The sequence below is a fragment of the Rhynchophorus ferrugineus genome, unplaced genomic scaffold (assembly GCF_030347505.1).
Source record: "Rhynchophorus ferrugineus isolate W39M unplaced genomic scaffold, kcgeb_rfMv2 rfM2, whole genome shotgun sequence".
NCBI classification, from domain to species: domain Eukaryota; kingdom Metazoa; phylum Arthropoda; class Insecta; order Coleoptera; family Curculionidae; genus Rhynchophorus; species Rhynchophorus ferrugineus.
Window position 1 is genome coordinate 86,951,628 of NW_027472581.1, and position 18,925 is coordinate 86,970,552.

Below are 18,925 nucleotides of genomic sequence, written 5' to 3' on the forward strand. Positions count from 1 at the left end.
AAATAGTTCTAGTTGCGCCAGTAACCAGGCTTAATACCGAGGGCCGTGGTTCAGAGCCCACGTAAAATCGTAGGTTTAGCCCAGATAAATCCCTGGTTGGTAAAAGGAGACTTTAATATATATAAAATTATATATATATATATATATATATATATATATATATATATATATATATATATATATATATATATATATATATATATATATATATATATATAGAATATATGAAGTCATAATATATTTTCTTATTATTCTAGTCTTTTGACCCAGTGTTATAGTTGTTGAATTTGAAACATCACATTTGCCGCTAGACCATTATTTTAATTAAAATGTATTTTGTGTAAAATATATGCGTAATAACCTCCTGTATTAGTTACTACTAACAGAATTAAGATATATATATATATATATATATATATATATATATATATATATATATATATATATATATATATATATATATAGAAGTTATTATACCATATATATCAGTAAAATACATTCCTTACATCACAAAATTGTATTTTCATACATTGTATACTCTTACTATTCAAAGTTTAGTAATAATCCAATTTATTGTGCCCTAAACATTTTTGCATGGCGTGCATATTTATTTATATTCGTCTTCAGGCCTCGCGTATAAAACTACTGTGGAAGACACATTTGGATAGTTGCCATATTCCGTTCTGATAATGTAGGTAATATTTAGAATTTATGGTGTGCGCCTTACGATTGGGTAAGTTTGCCACAGACATAAAAATCACATTCAGGCAACAGTTTATTTTGAAGGAATAAAGTTGGTGCGACGGACCAAACGAGACGTAAAAATCGGCGGGTGGCGGGGACGTGCGGAAGGACCAATAATAATAAAGAAATAGGGGTATTGGAAGTTGGATTATTTATGCGCATTGCTGTTTTTCCTTTTACACTTCGTTTCTTATTAATATGCGGTAGTGAGAAAGGCTTTGAACGCGTGTTTTAATGATCCAAATGCGATAAAATATTCATTTTTAATTAGGATAAAATGTTAATTAAATAATTTCGACCACAATTTGTTGCAATATTTTGTAAATTATAGTTTTTTTTTAAATTTTCCTTCTGAGAAGAAAACAAATGGCAGCGACAGTTTGCTGACTCTCGAGTACATCAAAACATCATCATCATCATCAATCTATAGTCGGCACTTTGAAAGATTTTACAACTAATTTGTTACAGTTTGTACCATAGGAATTCGAATATTCTTCACTAAATCTCGACACAGTTGTCGATCTATCGAAGTTGTTCTGCATGTCATTCATTCATTCTAAAATTATTTTCTAAAATGATCTCGGAGAGAAATAATAGGCCAATTGAAAAGTCCCCGCCCTGACACATAGATGGCGCTACTATAATTAAATCCATATATTTTTGGTTAGCCCTAACCCTCGCAAGATGTGTGTATAAATTTGACAGCTATCGGATCATTAGTTTGTGAATTATAGCACTTTGAGTGAAGCAACTTTTTTTATTGTGAAAAAAATGGATAATGAGGAATTTCGCGTATTGATAGAATATTTCTTTTTGAAGGGAAAAAATACAGTTAAAGAAAAAAACTTAGCTTGATGCCGAGTTTCCGGACACTGCCCCAGTAAAATCAACCATCAAGGATTATATCCGTCAGAGTGCAGCAGTGTCCAAGTCTTGGAGTCATACAGAAGGAATGGCGTATTAGTTTTACTGGATTCTGTTTTACTTTTATATCTCGAAGATATTTACATTACTAGATGATCAGTCAATTATTAATATTTAGTTTTTTTCTTCATTATTCTTCAGGTCATATGGCTACGAAATGTGAACCGTATTACGAAGAATGTTAAAAGTGTCTGTATCTTGTAATATAGCTAATAATATAATAGTATTAGCGAATATAGCTCCATCATATATATATAGCTCCAAAAAAAGTGATGCAACTATTAGATCGTCTTTAAAATGAAATCGATCTTTAGCACAGTTTATTAAAACATCATACATTTAGATGTAAAGCAGACAGTCGGTGATTAGAATGATGTGAATGATACTGCGTTCAAAATTATTGATAGCGTCTCTTATTACAGTAGGTTCGTTTTTTCTTTGCTGCAGTTGGTTCAAAAGGATATCTACGTAGGGCATCAGATGATGGAAAAAAGTTAGCCAAAAACTGAAGATCCGATGCTTTAATGTACGGCAAATAGAGGCTGCTGCACTACAACTGTTGTTGTTAGAGAATTGATCTTCTATTTTATACACACACACTCAATGAGGTGGTTTCTATTTTTGTAAACAATATTAATGGTCCGTATATTAAGATTGAAATGGGCTGGAGCGCCGTTTGTAAGCAAACGCTGTCTACGTTCTTCAATCTCATTGCCTCGACGATGATTAAGAACAAAGACATTTAAGTTAATAGACTGATTTTATAGACCATTATTGCTGGTATTTTTAAATTTAGCAGGTATAGTATAAAGTCTCAAAACTTGTTTTACTACTTTTTTTCACAAAACTGAACAAAACTACAAATTAAGTTTTTATTAGTATATTAAGTACTAATTATTTTCTCAGTTTAGTTCTATGTTACACACAAATTAACAAAAACTCAAGTTTGTACGATTTAAAATATATTTACAATATTAATTTGACACCGATATGCTTACACATTAATTAATCTAATTATTAACCTGCAAAGGGTTTTATCAGTAGCAACCATAATTTCTTCAGACCTGGGTACGTAAGTAGGAACATGCAAACATACTTCAGGATATTATGTAATATCAATAACCTGAAAATTATTATATATTATATTATTGTGTCAAAGTTCAGTAAGTCTTCAATAAGAGATATTTAGTTTCGTTGATTTTAATTAACTTTAGAGAGATAATTAGTAGAACTCTTAAGTTCTACTAAATTTGTGTTATCAATAATAACACAAAGAATCCAACATGGTCAACAGTTTAAAAAATCTTTGCTAAGTCACTGAATTATGTATGAACTGAATGTGTAAGTAGCTGTTTCTCTTTCACGAGGAACTAGTAGGAGATGTTAAAGTGTATCTAGTCAGGGTATTCGTACTTCAATAACGGTAACTGTACATGTGGCCTCAGTATATTAAACTTTAGGGAGATATATATCGAAGAACAACATGCGTATAAAACATTATTTTATGTCGTTAAACTTGATTTATCTTCCCAAAGGAGAAAAACTTACTGAACTATACACATTGTATTAATATTCGGTGATATATTTACCTTTCGTATCTTTCTTTGTGTACCTGGGCTTTCGTCATATCCTCTTTAAGGATATACGTTTTCAATCCGGTCATTAGATTCTGAAAGTAAGTGTTAACGTTGATGGTTCGGAGGTCGAAGTTGAAAGCGGCCCGATCCGAAGGAGTCAGCTTTTCCCATAGTCGCTTCACGTTATCGTTATTTATCGTCCACTCGTTTATTAGGAAAAAATGGAGGACCGTCGTTATCTTGTTCAATTTTTGGTATATTTGACGCATCCTACAAAAAGAAAAAACAAATATGAAAATATATTCATCGTCACTACATTTTTTTACATATTGTGAATTAGTTTTACAGGATTTGCGATAGATATATTTCTGTAATTATATCAGTTTTTGAATATATATATATATATATATATATATATATATATATATATATTAATATAACATATATATATATATATATATATATATATATATATATATATATATTAATATAACATATATATATATATATATATATTAATATAACATATATATATATATATATATATATATATTAATATAACTAATTCAATGTTGCGGTCATTTCTTTTTCCTTTATTTCTCATCCTGTCCATATTTCTTACAACTTTGGCTCTATTGAGGTATTTCATATATGTTGATTGCATTTTACTATTATGCCCATTATTCTTTAAGCTTATGGTCTGTAAACGCTCCTATATTTGTAGTGGTTATGTTTTGCCTAATTGATCTTTTTTTATTATTTCATTGATTAATATTATAAACAGTAAACTCTGCTTGGATTTGCAAATAATTTGCTTAAACACCCGAGAGAATATAGATGATTTTATTTAAAGAAATTAAGTAGATTAGAAGAAGTAGATTAGTCTTTGTCCAGTTCTTACTTTTTCGCGTAATTTCCTTCACTTTTGTTATTATAAACTTGTACAGTTCGTATATGCATTTTTCACATTTTCACTTGCCAATATTTTTCTTATATTCCACATGCTTATTCTGTTTTTTTCTTTTCATCTTTGTTATCATCCTTCGCCAATTCTCTCTTCTTTTGTTTTATTCCTTTTTGAGTTAATTTTTATTATTAATATTCTTTTGGTCCTTTATTATATTTAATGTATGTTCTGCTTTTTATATTTGTATACGCTGTCAGTACTTATTTGCTTTATTTTTACTCAACAACATCAGTTATTTTTTTGTTATTTTATATTTTAGTTTGTTTTTTATTGTGTGTTCCTTTCTATTTGTTTTTTTTTGGCCTCTTTTTGTTCTTCTTTACTTTCTCCATCCATTCCATCTTATTTATACATTTAGTAAGAATTTTAATTATTATACCAAGGAATATTATATGTTAAATATATTATATTAAATTATATTTAATTATATTTAATGAATTATATTTTTGAAATGAGTCTTAAAGCGTTCTTCTGATACTGGTATTTGAGTTTAAAGTTATGAGTTGAATTTTATGGAGAAATGTCTAAGCACTAATAGAGTGTGAGAGTTAACATCTTCATAAAAAACTAAAAGATTTAGTATTGAGGTTAAATTAATGTTCATTGTTAGTTGTTTAGTGTTAATAAATCATGGTAATTAGTTTATCGCCCTAATATATGTATATGTATGATTTTTGAATAAGCTATAGTTGCTTTTTGGTATTTTTCCTTATAGACGTATTTCAATAATTTTTCAATTAAATAATAGTATCACTGAAGCAGATTTTGGATTTTCTCCTTCAATTGATACGTTTCTTGACGATCGTAGGATGCTAAATCTTGCGAATAAGGCGGATAATCAATCGAATCAATTAATTTACTATGATATTGATGATTTGAGTAAATATATTATCTTGGAGGATAGACTTTGTTTCAAGATTATGGTGGTAAGCCTAAGTTTGCCTATTGTAATGAAATGAGACGACCCTATATTTTACTGCTGTAGTTTTTGAAAGTCCTTTACCTAAATCCTTTCTTCTAATGCTCTATGCCTATAATAACAGATTTATATAACATGGTTAACATGGTGTCGATTTTTTAGCTGTGTGATGATTATATTAATAAATAGTCCTTTCGAAACATATTGAACAACATGATGCCATAAAGTTAAACAAAATAACTAGAAAGTATATTTTTACCAGCTATCGGCAAATGCAAAAACAATCCAAATTTAAAATGTTTGCAGCTAAATGAGCAATACAATTATAAAAAATTACTTGATATAGCCGGCAATACTTTTAATTAGTCCATTATAAAAAGGTCCATTTAAAAAATAGGGACGTCCTCTCTAATAAAGAAGCGCTAATAAAAATTTTTACAAGGTACTTTAATTTTAAACGTATCATGATAAAATAAACGCTTAAAAGTGTTTATTTCGTTTATATAACGGTCCTGGGCGAAATTAAAGTGATCGTAAAAAGAATTTCGCCGAGAAAATATAATAACAACGCGGAGATATAACAAAAATAACTTATTATTTTTCTCATTGGGTGGTAAAGCTTTTTCATCATCTCCTAAGCTCTATCAATATTTTCGAGAAAATAATTCTTGTATAGAGCGAAGCAATAATCTTCGCGATAAAAACTGACAAGGGAAAAAACAAGATTTGTTGGACGTAGAAGTAAATAAACCTTTTCGGTAATCCCGCCGAGGCAGGACTGGATTTTTTCTTTAAATTGGACGAGAATGCCGAGAAATAAATGAAAACAGGCAACTTTACTACTTACACGTGTCTCGTGTCGGTTACTCACCCGATCTACAACCGTTCGGATTTATTTACTTCAAGCATAATTTCGATCATTAAAGTGCTGTAAAACTTTTTATGAAAAGTTGATGTTTTCCTTCGAGAAACATAAATGTATACATTATATGTCTGCCATGTTAAAAATCAAGGTTATTCGAAAAATGACTCATGTGAAACTAGTCTCGAAGGTACATAATTTAACAATTAAAAACTGATTTTAGAGCAAAATCAGACAAAAATAAATCATCTAGCTATAGATGCTCTCTTCTCATCACAGCGCCTTCATGACGTATGAAGAAGGAATCATATTATCTTCTTTTATAAGAATATTTATTTTTAGATATAATACGAAACATCCTGAAATGATTGCGGCATATTATGAACTCAAATTCTACAAAACTCGATGAACAACTTATATGGGTAATTCTAGATTATTCTTGATGATTCCATGACACTTCTTAGACGTGTAAATTCTGATTAATACACAACGATTTGTTTGCCAGAAGTCTTCAATGAAATAACGAAAACAAACAAGAGACGCCGGATTGTTCATCATGACAATGCGAGCTCTCATACATCGGCTCAGACAAGAGACTATTTTGCACTATTTGAGCACACAAAAATCATGTTTGGAAGATACCTCATTCGGAATGCAATAAATGCTTTGAAAATTGATTTAAACGTATTCAAAAGTGAGTCGATCATCGTGGCGAGTACTTTGAAAAGCAATAAAAATATATTCGCAGCTTAACTATTTGATTTTTTCCTATTCCTGAAATATAAATAGCGACCCTCGTACTGCTTGTTCACTTCGAAAATACATAATTCGATAATATAGGATTGAAATTTAATAAATTAAATCCGACATCTTTGAATCAGGTTCGATATATAACTTGTAACGTTTCTTTTTTTCATTAACTATCTATTCAAATAATATAAAACAATTACTGCTGGAAAGTATATTATTTCTAATGAAACTAAACTCTTAACTATGTGTGGGTTTATTTTTGGTAACCGAAATTTCACAGCTCGACTCCTATTTTTAGATGTGTATAAGTCAATAGCATTAATTACCCTACCTTCTTAGACTCGATTGAATCAGGAAATGGCTACTCATCATAGACGGAGCTCTTACAACAGACCGTCGCCACAGCTTTATCGTACGCGGATTATATTTTATTTGCTCTAACAATTGATGGTCTGGTAAAACCTTTTATTCATTTTATCTCGATCTTTATATCAGTCTTTCTTAATTTAAACAATTCCAACAATTAAGTGTTTTTTAATATAAAGCCATTTTTCATAGTAGGACATTAACATTTTGTTTTATTTTTAGTTCTCCTTACCTCTGATTAAACCATGGAATAAGTGGACACGCTGGTATTTAGGCAACTCTGGGGAAATGTTTTGTTAGGTCAAGTCAGAGGTAGCATGGTTGCTTTTTTAAACAACGTATGATTGGCTAGTTTAAATTGTTAGAACAGGCATCACAAAAGCAAGTGAAGGAATTGTGCGATTTAAGTTATTTGTTTCAACAGATGTAAAAGTGAATTATTTTTTAATATAATTTTTTAAATTCGTCTCTGAAAAAATGAATAAAAGAGAAACACTTGTGGTTCGAGGAGTTGGAAATCCCAGACTAATTAGATATTTTATTGGTGTGTTTTATGTTTTTGGGAAAATTAAGATAACGGTAAAGAAACTAAAAGTGCGAGGTTGTCATCTCTGCTTGATTGGGGTCTGCCACCCTTGCAGACACCCAGCACCAAAAACAATTGCCATAATTGGCAACATGCTTAGCGCCCTCGAACTGCAGTTGCCAAATGTGATAACTTAACATGCCCACGGCCTTTTCAAGCTCTATGAAAGTTCATTTATGCAGCCGCGACCATCAGAGTAACTATGTTTTTCAATCGTGTCCATTATACAGTGTTTTAAGCTGCACAACCCGAGTTCTTTAAAACGGTTGAGTTTTTCACAGAGCATTCCAGTTTTATTTTTATTTCAATTCTATTCGTTTAACTATTTATTTACCTATTCATTAATCAGTTATCTATTCAGTTATCAATTTATTCTGAACATTTTCTGCTATTTATTTATTTAATTATTATAATTCGTAATCACTATAAATTAATGATAATAGTTTTATGGTTGCAACTGTAAATATAAATTGTTGCAATCTTATCAACTAGAGGCTAATGCCAAAGTGGTCAAAATTTCTGATGTATAGTTATAATCTATGGATAATTTGAAGCATATACAAACGCCACTGAAAGTGGTTTCTACTGGCTTTTGATGGAAACGTATCTAGCGGGTGGTTTTTAGTTTTCTCCCTTGTACGCATTGCACGTCCACCATAGCTGGAGCTGGAGAAGTGAGTGCACTAGTAACAGTACTGTTCATTTGTTATATTTTTATTTATTTTAAAAATTCAGCTTAATCCTAGCGAGGCCTACAAACCTTAGTGAGAGTAGGTCTCGCGCGTTATCCCTTGATCTCATTACACGTCATTATTGTTAGTGTTAGGACATAAGCTGGTACGTCGTGTGCTATCCCTTCGTACCGTGTGCACATGTCATACTTCATCCAAGCACAGTTTATCATTGCTATCAAATATCGCTATTGTCTTTTATCATTATTTTCTAATGGCACGTTTAGGCATTGTTATCAGTACAATTACAAATTCAATTACCAATCAATTGGCCTTAATTATCAGTATCATAACCGTTGTTAATCAACTTAGCCGATAATTCATTTAATAATTATACGGCTGATTTAACGCTCTCTATATTTCACTCTTATTCTCGAAAATTGATTGCCCTGGTACTTTTTTATCTATTTCAGAACTGTCACCCGACTATTTCCTCAATCGACGTTTTCCTGTTCAATTTTAGTTTAATCGATTTATTGTTGTTTGTAATTACTTTATATGATGTTTTTTTTATTGTGTATACATATATTTTTTTATTAACAAATATCCCATAAAAATAATTTATATTATTTATTTAGGCCCACAATAAAATTCGTTCTACACATATTTTGTTTAAAACCACTTTAAACGCCATAAAAGGCATTTTTCATTTTAGGTTGTGGACATTTCCGTTAATTGTTACTAAATTATTAATCAATATAAAAATGCGTTATAGTACATCTTGTTAGTAAAAAATTATTAAACAATTACAGAGAGAAGATATCGTTTTTCAAAGAATAATTAAGCTCTTTTCCAAAAATGAGTTGATTAAGTAAATATTACTAAGTTTTCTGGGTTAAGCACGTTGCAAATTTATCTTCGTTATCTTGTTTGTTGTAGGAATTTTGGTGAGAAATTCAGAAGTCAACTTCTTTCACGGACAGGTCTTAAGATAAAGCCTATCCAACATTGTTCTCACCAGATACATATACAATTATCCATCTTTTATAAATTTGTTACATGTATATATATATATATATATATATACATATATATATATATATATATTTTTTTTTTTTTTTATAGAATGTTCATTGCTTTTTTGCAGCAACCTACTTATTATCGAGATATAAGATTTCGAAGTTTGCAGTTAAGTAAGTTTGAAGACGGTGCCTAGCCCAAACAATACAAAAATAAACCGGCTTGGTGGCGCAATGGTAAAGGCGATGGGAAGGTCCCCCTACTGTTGCAATAGCCGCGGGTTTAAATCCTGCTGGGGCATGGTCGTAAATTTAAGTTTGTGATTGTTTAAAATTTGTGAATGTTCTAGGCAAAAGTGTAAAATCCGACAGGAAAAATGATCCCAGTCAGGCCAGTAACCAGGCTGGGTAAGACCGGATGTCTTCTGAAATGATTTCTAAAGTTGGTCACTCGCCAGTCGGTAGGCTTAATGCTGAGGACAGTGGTTCGGAGTTCATTATTTATTTTTTGAAGTCTGTCCATTTGTTTTGTTAAAAATATTTTTTGTTTACTAATTAATGTGCCAATAAATGTAAGACTATGGGGTAGTTACGTAAAATGAAGGATCAATTAAAACAAAATTTTCTCTATAGGTTTTTGTACGATTTTGTATTAATAATATATATATATATATATAGTCTCTATTTAATTACTCAAAACATAATAGAGATGAACGTAGCTTTTATGTAATTTCTGTGACACTTTACCTTAAAATATATATATTTTTGACAAATTGTTTGTCGTTTACTTTTTCCAGCATTTACGAGTTTTAAAAACAAAAGCTGACCGCCAACGAAAATAAAACGTATTCTACAAGGGCCGATCCCACAAGACGGCGTGCTATTTTTTCCCATTGACGACACATAGATCCACAGAAGAAGCAATTTCGTTAACTCGAACCTTTCATTGTCTACAGTAATTCTGAAGAAATATCGGGGACTATATATCAAGGCGAATGAGGTTACTTCACCGAAAATAATTACTGTAATAAAACTTTTTTCAGGCCAGATATTGTACACGAAATAGCCCGAACAAGATCGATAGTTTGCTATTTGCTTTTTCTATAAGATTGGTTGTTCGCTTCAATCTTTTTTACGCGTTAACATGATATAGCGCCGATGTAGCCCAAGCGGAAGATTTATTGCTTTACGGGTTTAGAATAATTATAAATTTATTTTTTAATTTATTTTTGGATATTCAATACATTAGAAATAATCTCTATTGAGTCTGTTTAATTTAGTAGGTTGTTTAAAAAGTTTCGTGTTCAATAACAGATGGAGCTATTATATTTTTTTATTGATTATCGATAGTCAATTAACCAAAAGCTTTAAATATTTAATTTATGAGTTAAAATGCAGCGACCTTGAGGCATGTCGAATTTTACATAGTGGAATAAGGGTCTACAAAATACCCAGAAATATATTCCCAGATGTTGAATACGGGCGGGGTGCCAGCAGCGCCAACTAGAACCCGGTAACGAATAGCTGGCAACCCCCAGACGTTGATCTGGGATGTTATTGAAGGGTATTTCCAATCATTCAGTAACCGACCATCGTTTGGTTTAGACGTGCCCCCATCGACTGCCCAAGCCTCGTCTCCAGGCAACACCGCTACCATCCGTTTTATCTATTTTGTATTTTTCACATTTTTTATATAGCCAATAAATAACGGTCACATAATTTAAACATCACTCTTTTATTTCGTTTTAGCTCCATTCACCGAGCCATATCACAAACCCTTAAAAAATAAGATTTTTCAATCAAACAGGTTTGTTCGTCAATGTATTTGGATCATATGATAAAATTAAAATAAAAAGGTACACATTTTTGTGATTATTAATATACAATAGTGGAAAAAAAAAGTGGCGAAAAAATGTTGGTCTCCAAATGCAGTGGAACTTACACTAAAAATGATAAAATCATTGGTTCTTGTATAAAGAAATTGGTTTTTCAGATTTTTTTGATCGAAAATTTAGTTTAAACATTTTGTTACCAAAAAATTATTATGCCAATATTTTCGGAATATTTAAGAGCAAGGACTAGAGGGCATGCGATTTCATCAAAATGGGCCACAGCACACACGGCTCCTTCAACAATTCAATGATTGAACGACTTTTTCCACGAATACTTATTTCGCAAAGTGGAGATTTGACATGGACAGTCTGATCTCCGCATTTAACAGCACCAGATATTTTCTTATGGGGGTTTTTAAATTCAAAAATTTATGTGAATAAGCAACAAACGATTCGATATCTCAACGACAATATTAGCCACGAAATTGAAGAAATTCGGCCTCAGATGTTGTTGGATGTCATAAAAAATGTCTTAAAAAGAGCCGAAAGTTTCATAGCGAATCGCGGTCACCATTTGGCCGATATAATTTTTCAACACTAACAAGAAAAAAATGTAACGATCAAATGAACTTTTTATGAAAGCCAAACTAACTTATCTTTTGTTTGAGCAAAATTATAGGTAATCAAAATGGTAGCGGTACTTTTGACCGCATTGTAGTATGATGATTTATATTAAATTTATTTTTTTATACCTAGTATAAATTGGTATTAATTGTTAAATTTATCGTGACTAAATTGACATAATTGATCAAAAACTTGTAAATTATAGCTGAATTTATATGTTGTAATATATTATTATTTACGGCTGTTATAAATTATATTTGAATGAAAATATTAATACAATGAACTGTACAATTTCCATGTGTATATCTAGTTATTTTATGATTATTAGTACATAATTTGCAAACGATTTGTAAACGATAGTGGATATTTATATAATTATAAATAAATATATACTCTACTTACCTGGGTTTTTGTCCTGTTATTATAAGCATCATGTCAAACAAATATCCGGGAAGCGTATGTAATATAAATGCCAAGGCATTAAAGAAGTATTTATTATTGACGATCGCTAACATGGGGCTCCAAATGGTTTTCTTGAATGGTGGGTAACCACAGTTTTTTACTTTAGATGTGTATTCACTCATTGACATATACAACGGGCTGTCTTTTCCAGAGAAGTTATATATTGGAGGGACATAATTTTGTTTCTCGCGGTTCCTGCAAAGAAATGAATGAGGACAAAATTGCTTATATATCATAAAATACAAAATTAACACATGGGATGAAAAGACCCGGGCGTAACAAAGAAAGTGCACTTTATTGTCCAAAATTAGCGTTATTCATCAACACAATATCCCTCAAGAGCCAGACAGTCATTCCATCGCAGCTCCAATCTTTCTGTACCATTTTTGTAGAACGATTTATCATTTGCATCGAAATGGGCTTGTCCACTCAGATGATGATCGTTTTGACGATCGATATGTTTCATCCATTGTCACATATCGACGCAAGAATTCCGTTTAAACAGGGCCAAAAATTGCCCAAAAATTATCAAAACGTTTTTGTTTTTGGTCAACGGTGAACAAACGCGGCACCCATTTTGAACAGAGCTTTCTCATAGTTAAATACTCATGCAATATTAAACCAACATGTTCCTTTACTATCTTTTGATGTTAGCTAACTCACGCAACTTCACTTTTCGATCATTTAAAACGAGGTTTTGGTTTTTTTATGATTTCTGGTTTTACCATGTGTTGGACGTCCACTACTTTTTGCATCTTTGGTGTCTCTACGATCACGTTTAAAGTCAACAAACAAACGTTTATTGTTGTCTCTGATGGAGCGGAGTCGTTATAACACTTTTCAAGCTACTGCTTCTTTTGAACGGTATTTTTTCCCATTAAGAAGTAGTGCAAAATTAAAACACGAAATTATTTTTGATCCATTGTTTTAAAAAGCACAGCTTTCTTTTAAAGTTTAGTACGAATAGAAAATGAGGTGAATGCAATGAAACTAAGGCCATCTATATGTTAGGTCCGGTAATTTTCAGTCCATGTATTACAAGGTTTAATAAGTTTAAATTTAAAAAATATATATTTGAGCTGAATATTTCTCTTGGGCCATGTTAAATAAAGAACTGTTTTTATTCACAAGGTTTTACAAGCAAGTAAACTTGCAAATATTGGACAGTAATTTATTCGAAAAAGTGATGTCAGATAATGCTACATAGCACAAAGGAAACTTCCGGTTACATTAGGTGCTTGCATAATCTTTAATCGGTGACATATAAATAAACCTTCCTCTACATAAAATAAGAGTTTTCCAATATTACCTTATAATTATAAATATATATTATAAATATTAATGCTCATAAAGTCTTGCTGCTCATATGGTAGGATCCGTAAGTTAGTTTAACCTCTTAGTCCACCAGTAGAAACCAAGAGGAGGAGCATCACTATTAGAATGGAGTCTTGAATCAGATAACGTGTAATTTGGCAAATACGAAATTGGGCCAATTGAAGAAATCGAAGAAGATTCTCGTAATTAGCGATTTGTAAGGGAGTATATGGGGTGTAACCACAATTATATAAGGGAGCCATACAGTTGTATCACTTGTATAAATTCGTCCGGCTAACAGTATACCTATAATAATCACTATACCTGGAGTGTACACTTTGGAGCGTCTCTATTTACTTGCAATTAATATAACCCTGTATATATTGATAGCAGTCTCAATATTAACTAGTTTTAAATAAATTCACTTATAATCTTATATTAATCTCAGTTGAACAAGTTAAACAAAGACGATTTAATATCCCTTTATATACTGTATCAATTTTTCTGAATAAATGACTTTAAAGGTAAAGAAATGATCAAAGTACACGCAAGCACCTAATATCTGTTGGCAATATCGAAAACTTGGGATAAAAAATAACTATTATCTCTACACTTAACAGGTCAATTGAAAAGTCCCCGGCCTACCATAGTAAAACACATATTATTGGCAAAATTAGATTTTTTATTCGACATAGTTACCTTCGAGGGTGATACACTGATTATAGCGATTCTCCAGCTTTTCGATGTCATTTTTGTAGTGCGATTTGTCCTTTGCTACAAAATAGGCGTCAGTTTCGTCGATCATCTCTTCATTCGACGAACATATCTTTCCAGCGAGCATACTTTTCAGATCAGAGAACAGAAAATTGTCTCTGGGGGCCAGATCTGGAGAATACGGTGGATAGGGATGCAATTCGAAGCCCAATTCATGGATTTTTGACACGGTGCATTGTCCTGATGAAGCAGCCCTTTTCTTTTTCTTCAAATGCGGCAGTTTTTCGGCGATTTCGTCCTTTAAACGGTCCAATAACGCTATGTAATAGTTGCTGTTGATGGTCCTTCCGTTTTCAAGGTAGTCAATGAAAATTATTCCATGTATATCCCAAGATACCCACCATAACCTTGCCAGCAGCTGTTGCGTTTTCTCACGCTTTGGAGCGTTCATCACATGCAGTCCACTTGGATGACTATCGATTGGATTTCAGAGTGAAATGGTGGAGCCATGTTTCATCCATTGTCACACATCGATGCAAAAACTCGGGTTTATTACGCTTGATCATCATCAAACACTGCTCCAAATCATCAACTCGTCGTTATTTTTGGTCAAAAGTGAGCTCGCGCGGCACTCACTTTGGTTTGTTTGCTGTTTGTTTGCTCACAGAGCTTTCCCATACCCAAATATTCATGAATTATCTGATGTATACGTTCAGTTGATATCTTTAAGATATCTTCTATTTCATTTAATATCAGTTTACGATCATTCAAAATCATTTTGTGGATTTTTTAAATGTATTCGTCGGTAACAACGTCTTTTGGGTATCCACTGCGTTTACCGTCTTCGGTGGTCATTTCACCACGTCTAAACTTAGCATGAGGGTTGATTTTCCTGGGGCAGGTTCCTTTTTATTTTTTGCGAAATTCCTTTTTATCCATTTTTTTTCGTAGTAAGAAAAGTTGCTTCACTCAAAATGCTATAATTCACAAACTAATGGTCTGATAGCTGTCAAATTTATACACGCATCATTTGAGGGTTAGGGCTAACTAGAAAACATCTATGTGTCAGGCTACACGACATGTACAGTATAGGGATTTTTCATTTGACCTGTTATATTACGATTAATACAAACCATTCGTCGTTTACTTCCCACGGCACGCACAACAACGCATTGACAACCATATCTCCGGGAACGGTATCGGGTTTAAGGCAGCCCCTCCCCTTGACTACCCGCAGAACGCCGCAATTAGAGGATAAGAGTATCCCCATGGGCCCGTAGAGATTGTCCGACCAACCTGGTACCGGTTCAGATACCGTCGATGTCACTAAAAATACGGACCAGTCAAAAGCCGAACGTGGAGAGAACAATCAGAGGGGACTCTTATCGTTACCGGTTTTTAATTGTTATTAGCTGGTGTTATGGGGAAACGTTAGTTGCGATCCTGCGAAGGCGGCTGATATTAAAAGGATTATATTTAGGTCCAGCGTTGCGTAATGGTTAATGATAATGTTCGCTTGCACTGACGTTAATTAATGCCGGCCGGATCCCGTTTTAACATCAGCTCCTTTTTCCCTCTGTTCTGATGTATTTGTGTAAGAGTTTTTATCTTATTTTGACTCGAACTGAATGGGAACAAAACATTTATTATGTTTGTCATATTGTTTTAATTAGTATCACCTTTTTGTTTATATAATTTTATCTTTAGCATATTGTAGATTAAAAATAATTTTGGTTTAAATGTAAAACAACAACGATGGTAAACTGGAGGTGTCTAGTACCACGGCTTAAAATTTTCCATGAATATGTTGTTTATTGGAAATGATAAGTATCAGATCGAATGTATTTTCCGGGTAGTATTCAAATAAAAGGACTTCGTAACTCAAAAGCACAGAAACTCTTTTAAATAAAGTTATTTTTTTTTGGAGTATGAATTTTTAATAAAACTTTTTACCAGTTAGAAGTAATTGATAATTTAGAGAACGTTCAGCGTTCTATTAATTATCAGATGTACCTAGAATCATTACCTGTTTTTTTCGAAAAAGTACATAATTTACCAGAAAATGGAAAACATTATTTATTCGAAGTTTTAGCAATTTTATTTTATACATATGGTCCATCCTTATGGATGCCATTCCAAAAAAATTGTTCGTCCTTTGAGCAAAACCAATCATCGAGCCGTTTTCTAACTTCTTCGAAATTAGCAAAGGCAAGTGTCTGTTTAGTGTGAAAGGTTGATAGTAAGACGGGGCAAGGTGTGGAAAATATGGCGGGTGTGATAATATGTCCCATCCAAGTGCTTTCAATGCTTACTTGACCGGTTTTACTTTATGATACGGGTCTTTATCGCGTTTTAAAATCACGCCGTGTCTTCGCGGTCATTCAGTCGTTCTTCGACCAATGCATAATTCAAATTGATCATTTGTTGACAGTAGTTTTTTGGTTTCGGAAATCTCAATAATATTCTGTTGATTCTCGTTATAGTCAATTAAAATTTGTTAATCTGTAACGTCTTCATGTATGTTAGGTGTTCGCATATACTTTGACCAGCAATAACTCTTAAATCATGAATAATTTAAAATATCAAGTAATGAAGTTTTAAACTTAGTAATATTGAGTTACTTAGTGTATACATTTTCGACAATCATAACTTTTTTTGTTATAATTGAAGATATGATGTCAAAGCTTATGAAACATTTTTAGAACTAATAGTGATGCTGCTCCATCATATCCTAATTATTGATTTTTGATTCTAGAAATTTCAAAGTGGTGATTTAAAACTGAGACACAAAGAGAAAGTTGAACCTAGCAAAAGAGTTGAACAAACAAACTACCACGCAAATTGACTTAAATTAGATTTTAAACCGGTTTAATATGGAATTTATATTGATTTGCTTTACATTACAATTTCCAGTGCAGGAGAGCCATCCATATCGATATCTAAGTCGGAATATCCATAGCCATAAAGTCTTTCTTTTCCATAAAGTATTTTTTCAATAAATATCTTTTCAAAAAATCTCCAGGGTATTTCCAGAAAAAAATTCAGGTATTTAATATTTTAAGAAATATATTACGTAGTTTAGTAAATTGATATGTCGTAGAAAATAGAACTAAAATATCTCATTGGTAACCTACTTGAGAGTTATCATGGGAGTTCCCTAAGGATAACATTCTCTAACTTAGTTTTAGTCTTCAAACAAAAGTTTAAGTATCAAAATTTCATAATTTCATTCAGAATAGATGTTTGACTTAGAACGAATATTTTAAGTTATCTTTAACAAATGGTATTTAACTGAGATATACTGTAAGATATATATAAGTTTAAAATAGCCATTAAAATAGCGCATACAATTGTAAATTGCAATTATAATTATTATCAATTTATTCTTAGACACTAAATATAATAAATCAACCAATTAATGCTATGTACATATAAATTCTAGAATAAGATAGATGCTATAATTTATATACTACAAATCACAAGAAAGATTTATTACAAAAAATGTGATGCTTCATAATAAAAAATCCAACAGTGAACTAAAATTATAGGTATCCAAACAAATTAACTTATATGTAAAATTAATTGTTTTATATCAACAAGATAAATGGAACTAAAACAGCTTGACATGTACAAAAATGATATGCAAGAAAAAAACCCAAATTTTAGACGAATTAATCATATTGTGACGCATGCTTTTACACTGGATTATTCAAATAAATGAACTTTAAATATAAGCAATTACGATTGTTATGGACGATTGCTAATGTCCTTGCATTGTTTGGTTCATAAAAAAGAAACAGCATTAAATTATTTCAACTCGACTATTTATTTAATGAACTAAATGAGTTTCATTTAACATGTAACTATAGAGTATACAGTTTTTTTCGTGGAAGCATATTTTTTTGATCAATTTTGTTTTCCTCCATTCATCTACACAGTCAGTGTTATTTGTATATCTATAATTTTTGATAACTGTTGGTATATTATTCTGTTCATTTATCTGTATGTATATATGGGTGACAACTTATAAAGGTGGAGAAAATAATTTCGGTACCTTTGAAGGCTCATCGGAAATTCAGTGATATTTATGGTGATGACATAATGCTGAAGTGAGTTGCTTGTTTTGTGATTTCTAGTTGACGTGTAAGTTTATTTTAGTGCGTTTGCATCAACTTCGGAAAAAGGCAATTCATTCATCGACGATTAGAACATGATGGAGCATCACCATAGGTTTCCAAAAATATTCGATAGGTTTTAGCATTATATTCCTTAAAACCAAACAATAAAAGCGACTGCAAAATTCAGTAATACTTAGTTGGATAAATCTTTTACCTGTTATTTTTTATTCAAGAGTTATTGCTAATCAAATTTCATGTAACCTAACAAAATTACATGAAGACGCTATACTGATAGACAATCAACAGAATATTACCCAAAATTCAGCTCAGCTTGTTCCTTATTAAATCACATCATCGCCAACATATTCATGGAAAATTTTAAGATAAGGAAGTAGCTCTTTTGAAACATCATCATAATAATTCATAATGAATAACATAATTCTTATCACTTCACTGTTTTTAATATTCTTTGTGAT

At 31.5% G+C, this 18,925-nt stretch overlaps 1 protein-coding gene across 1 annotated transcript in view; it reads right to left on the bottom strand.

Annotated features, from left to right (window-relative positions):
* Positions 1-2,613: 2,613 nt before the first annotated feature.
* LOC143190786 (fatty acyl-CoA reductase wat) overlaps positions 2,614-18,925 on the bottom strand; it is a 31,329-nt gene continuing 15,017 nt past the window's right edge. The window contains exons 6-9 of the mRNA XM_076395352.1: positions 15,465-15,657; positions 12,244-12,498; positions 3,258-3,515; positions 2,614-2,791 (exon numbers count right to left, since the gene is read on the bottom strand). Of these exons, the coding sequence (XP_076251467.1) occupies positions 2,686-2,791; positions 3,258-3,515; positions 12,244-12,498; positions 15,465-15,657 (812 nt within the window). The 3' untranslated portion in view covers positions 2,614-2,685. The remainder of the gene's footprint in view (positions 2,792-3,257; positions 3,516-12,243; positions 12,499-15,464; positions 15,658-18,925) is intronic.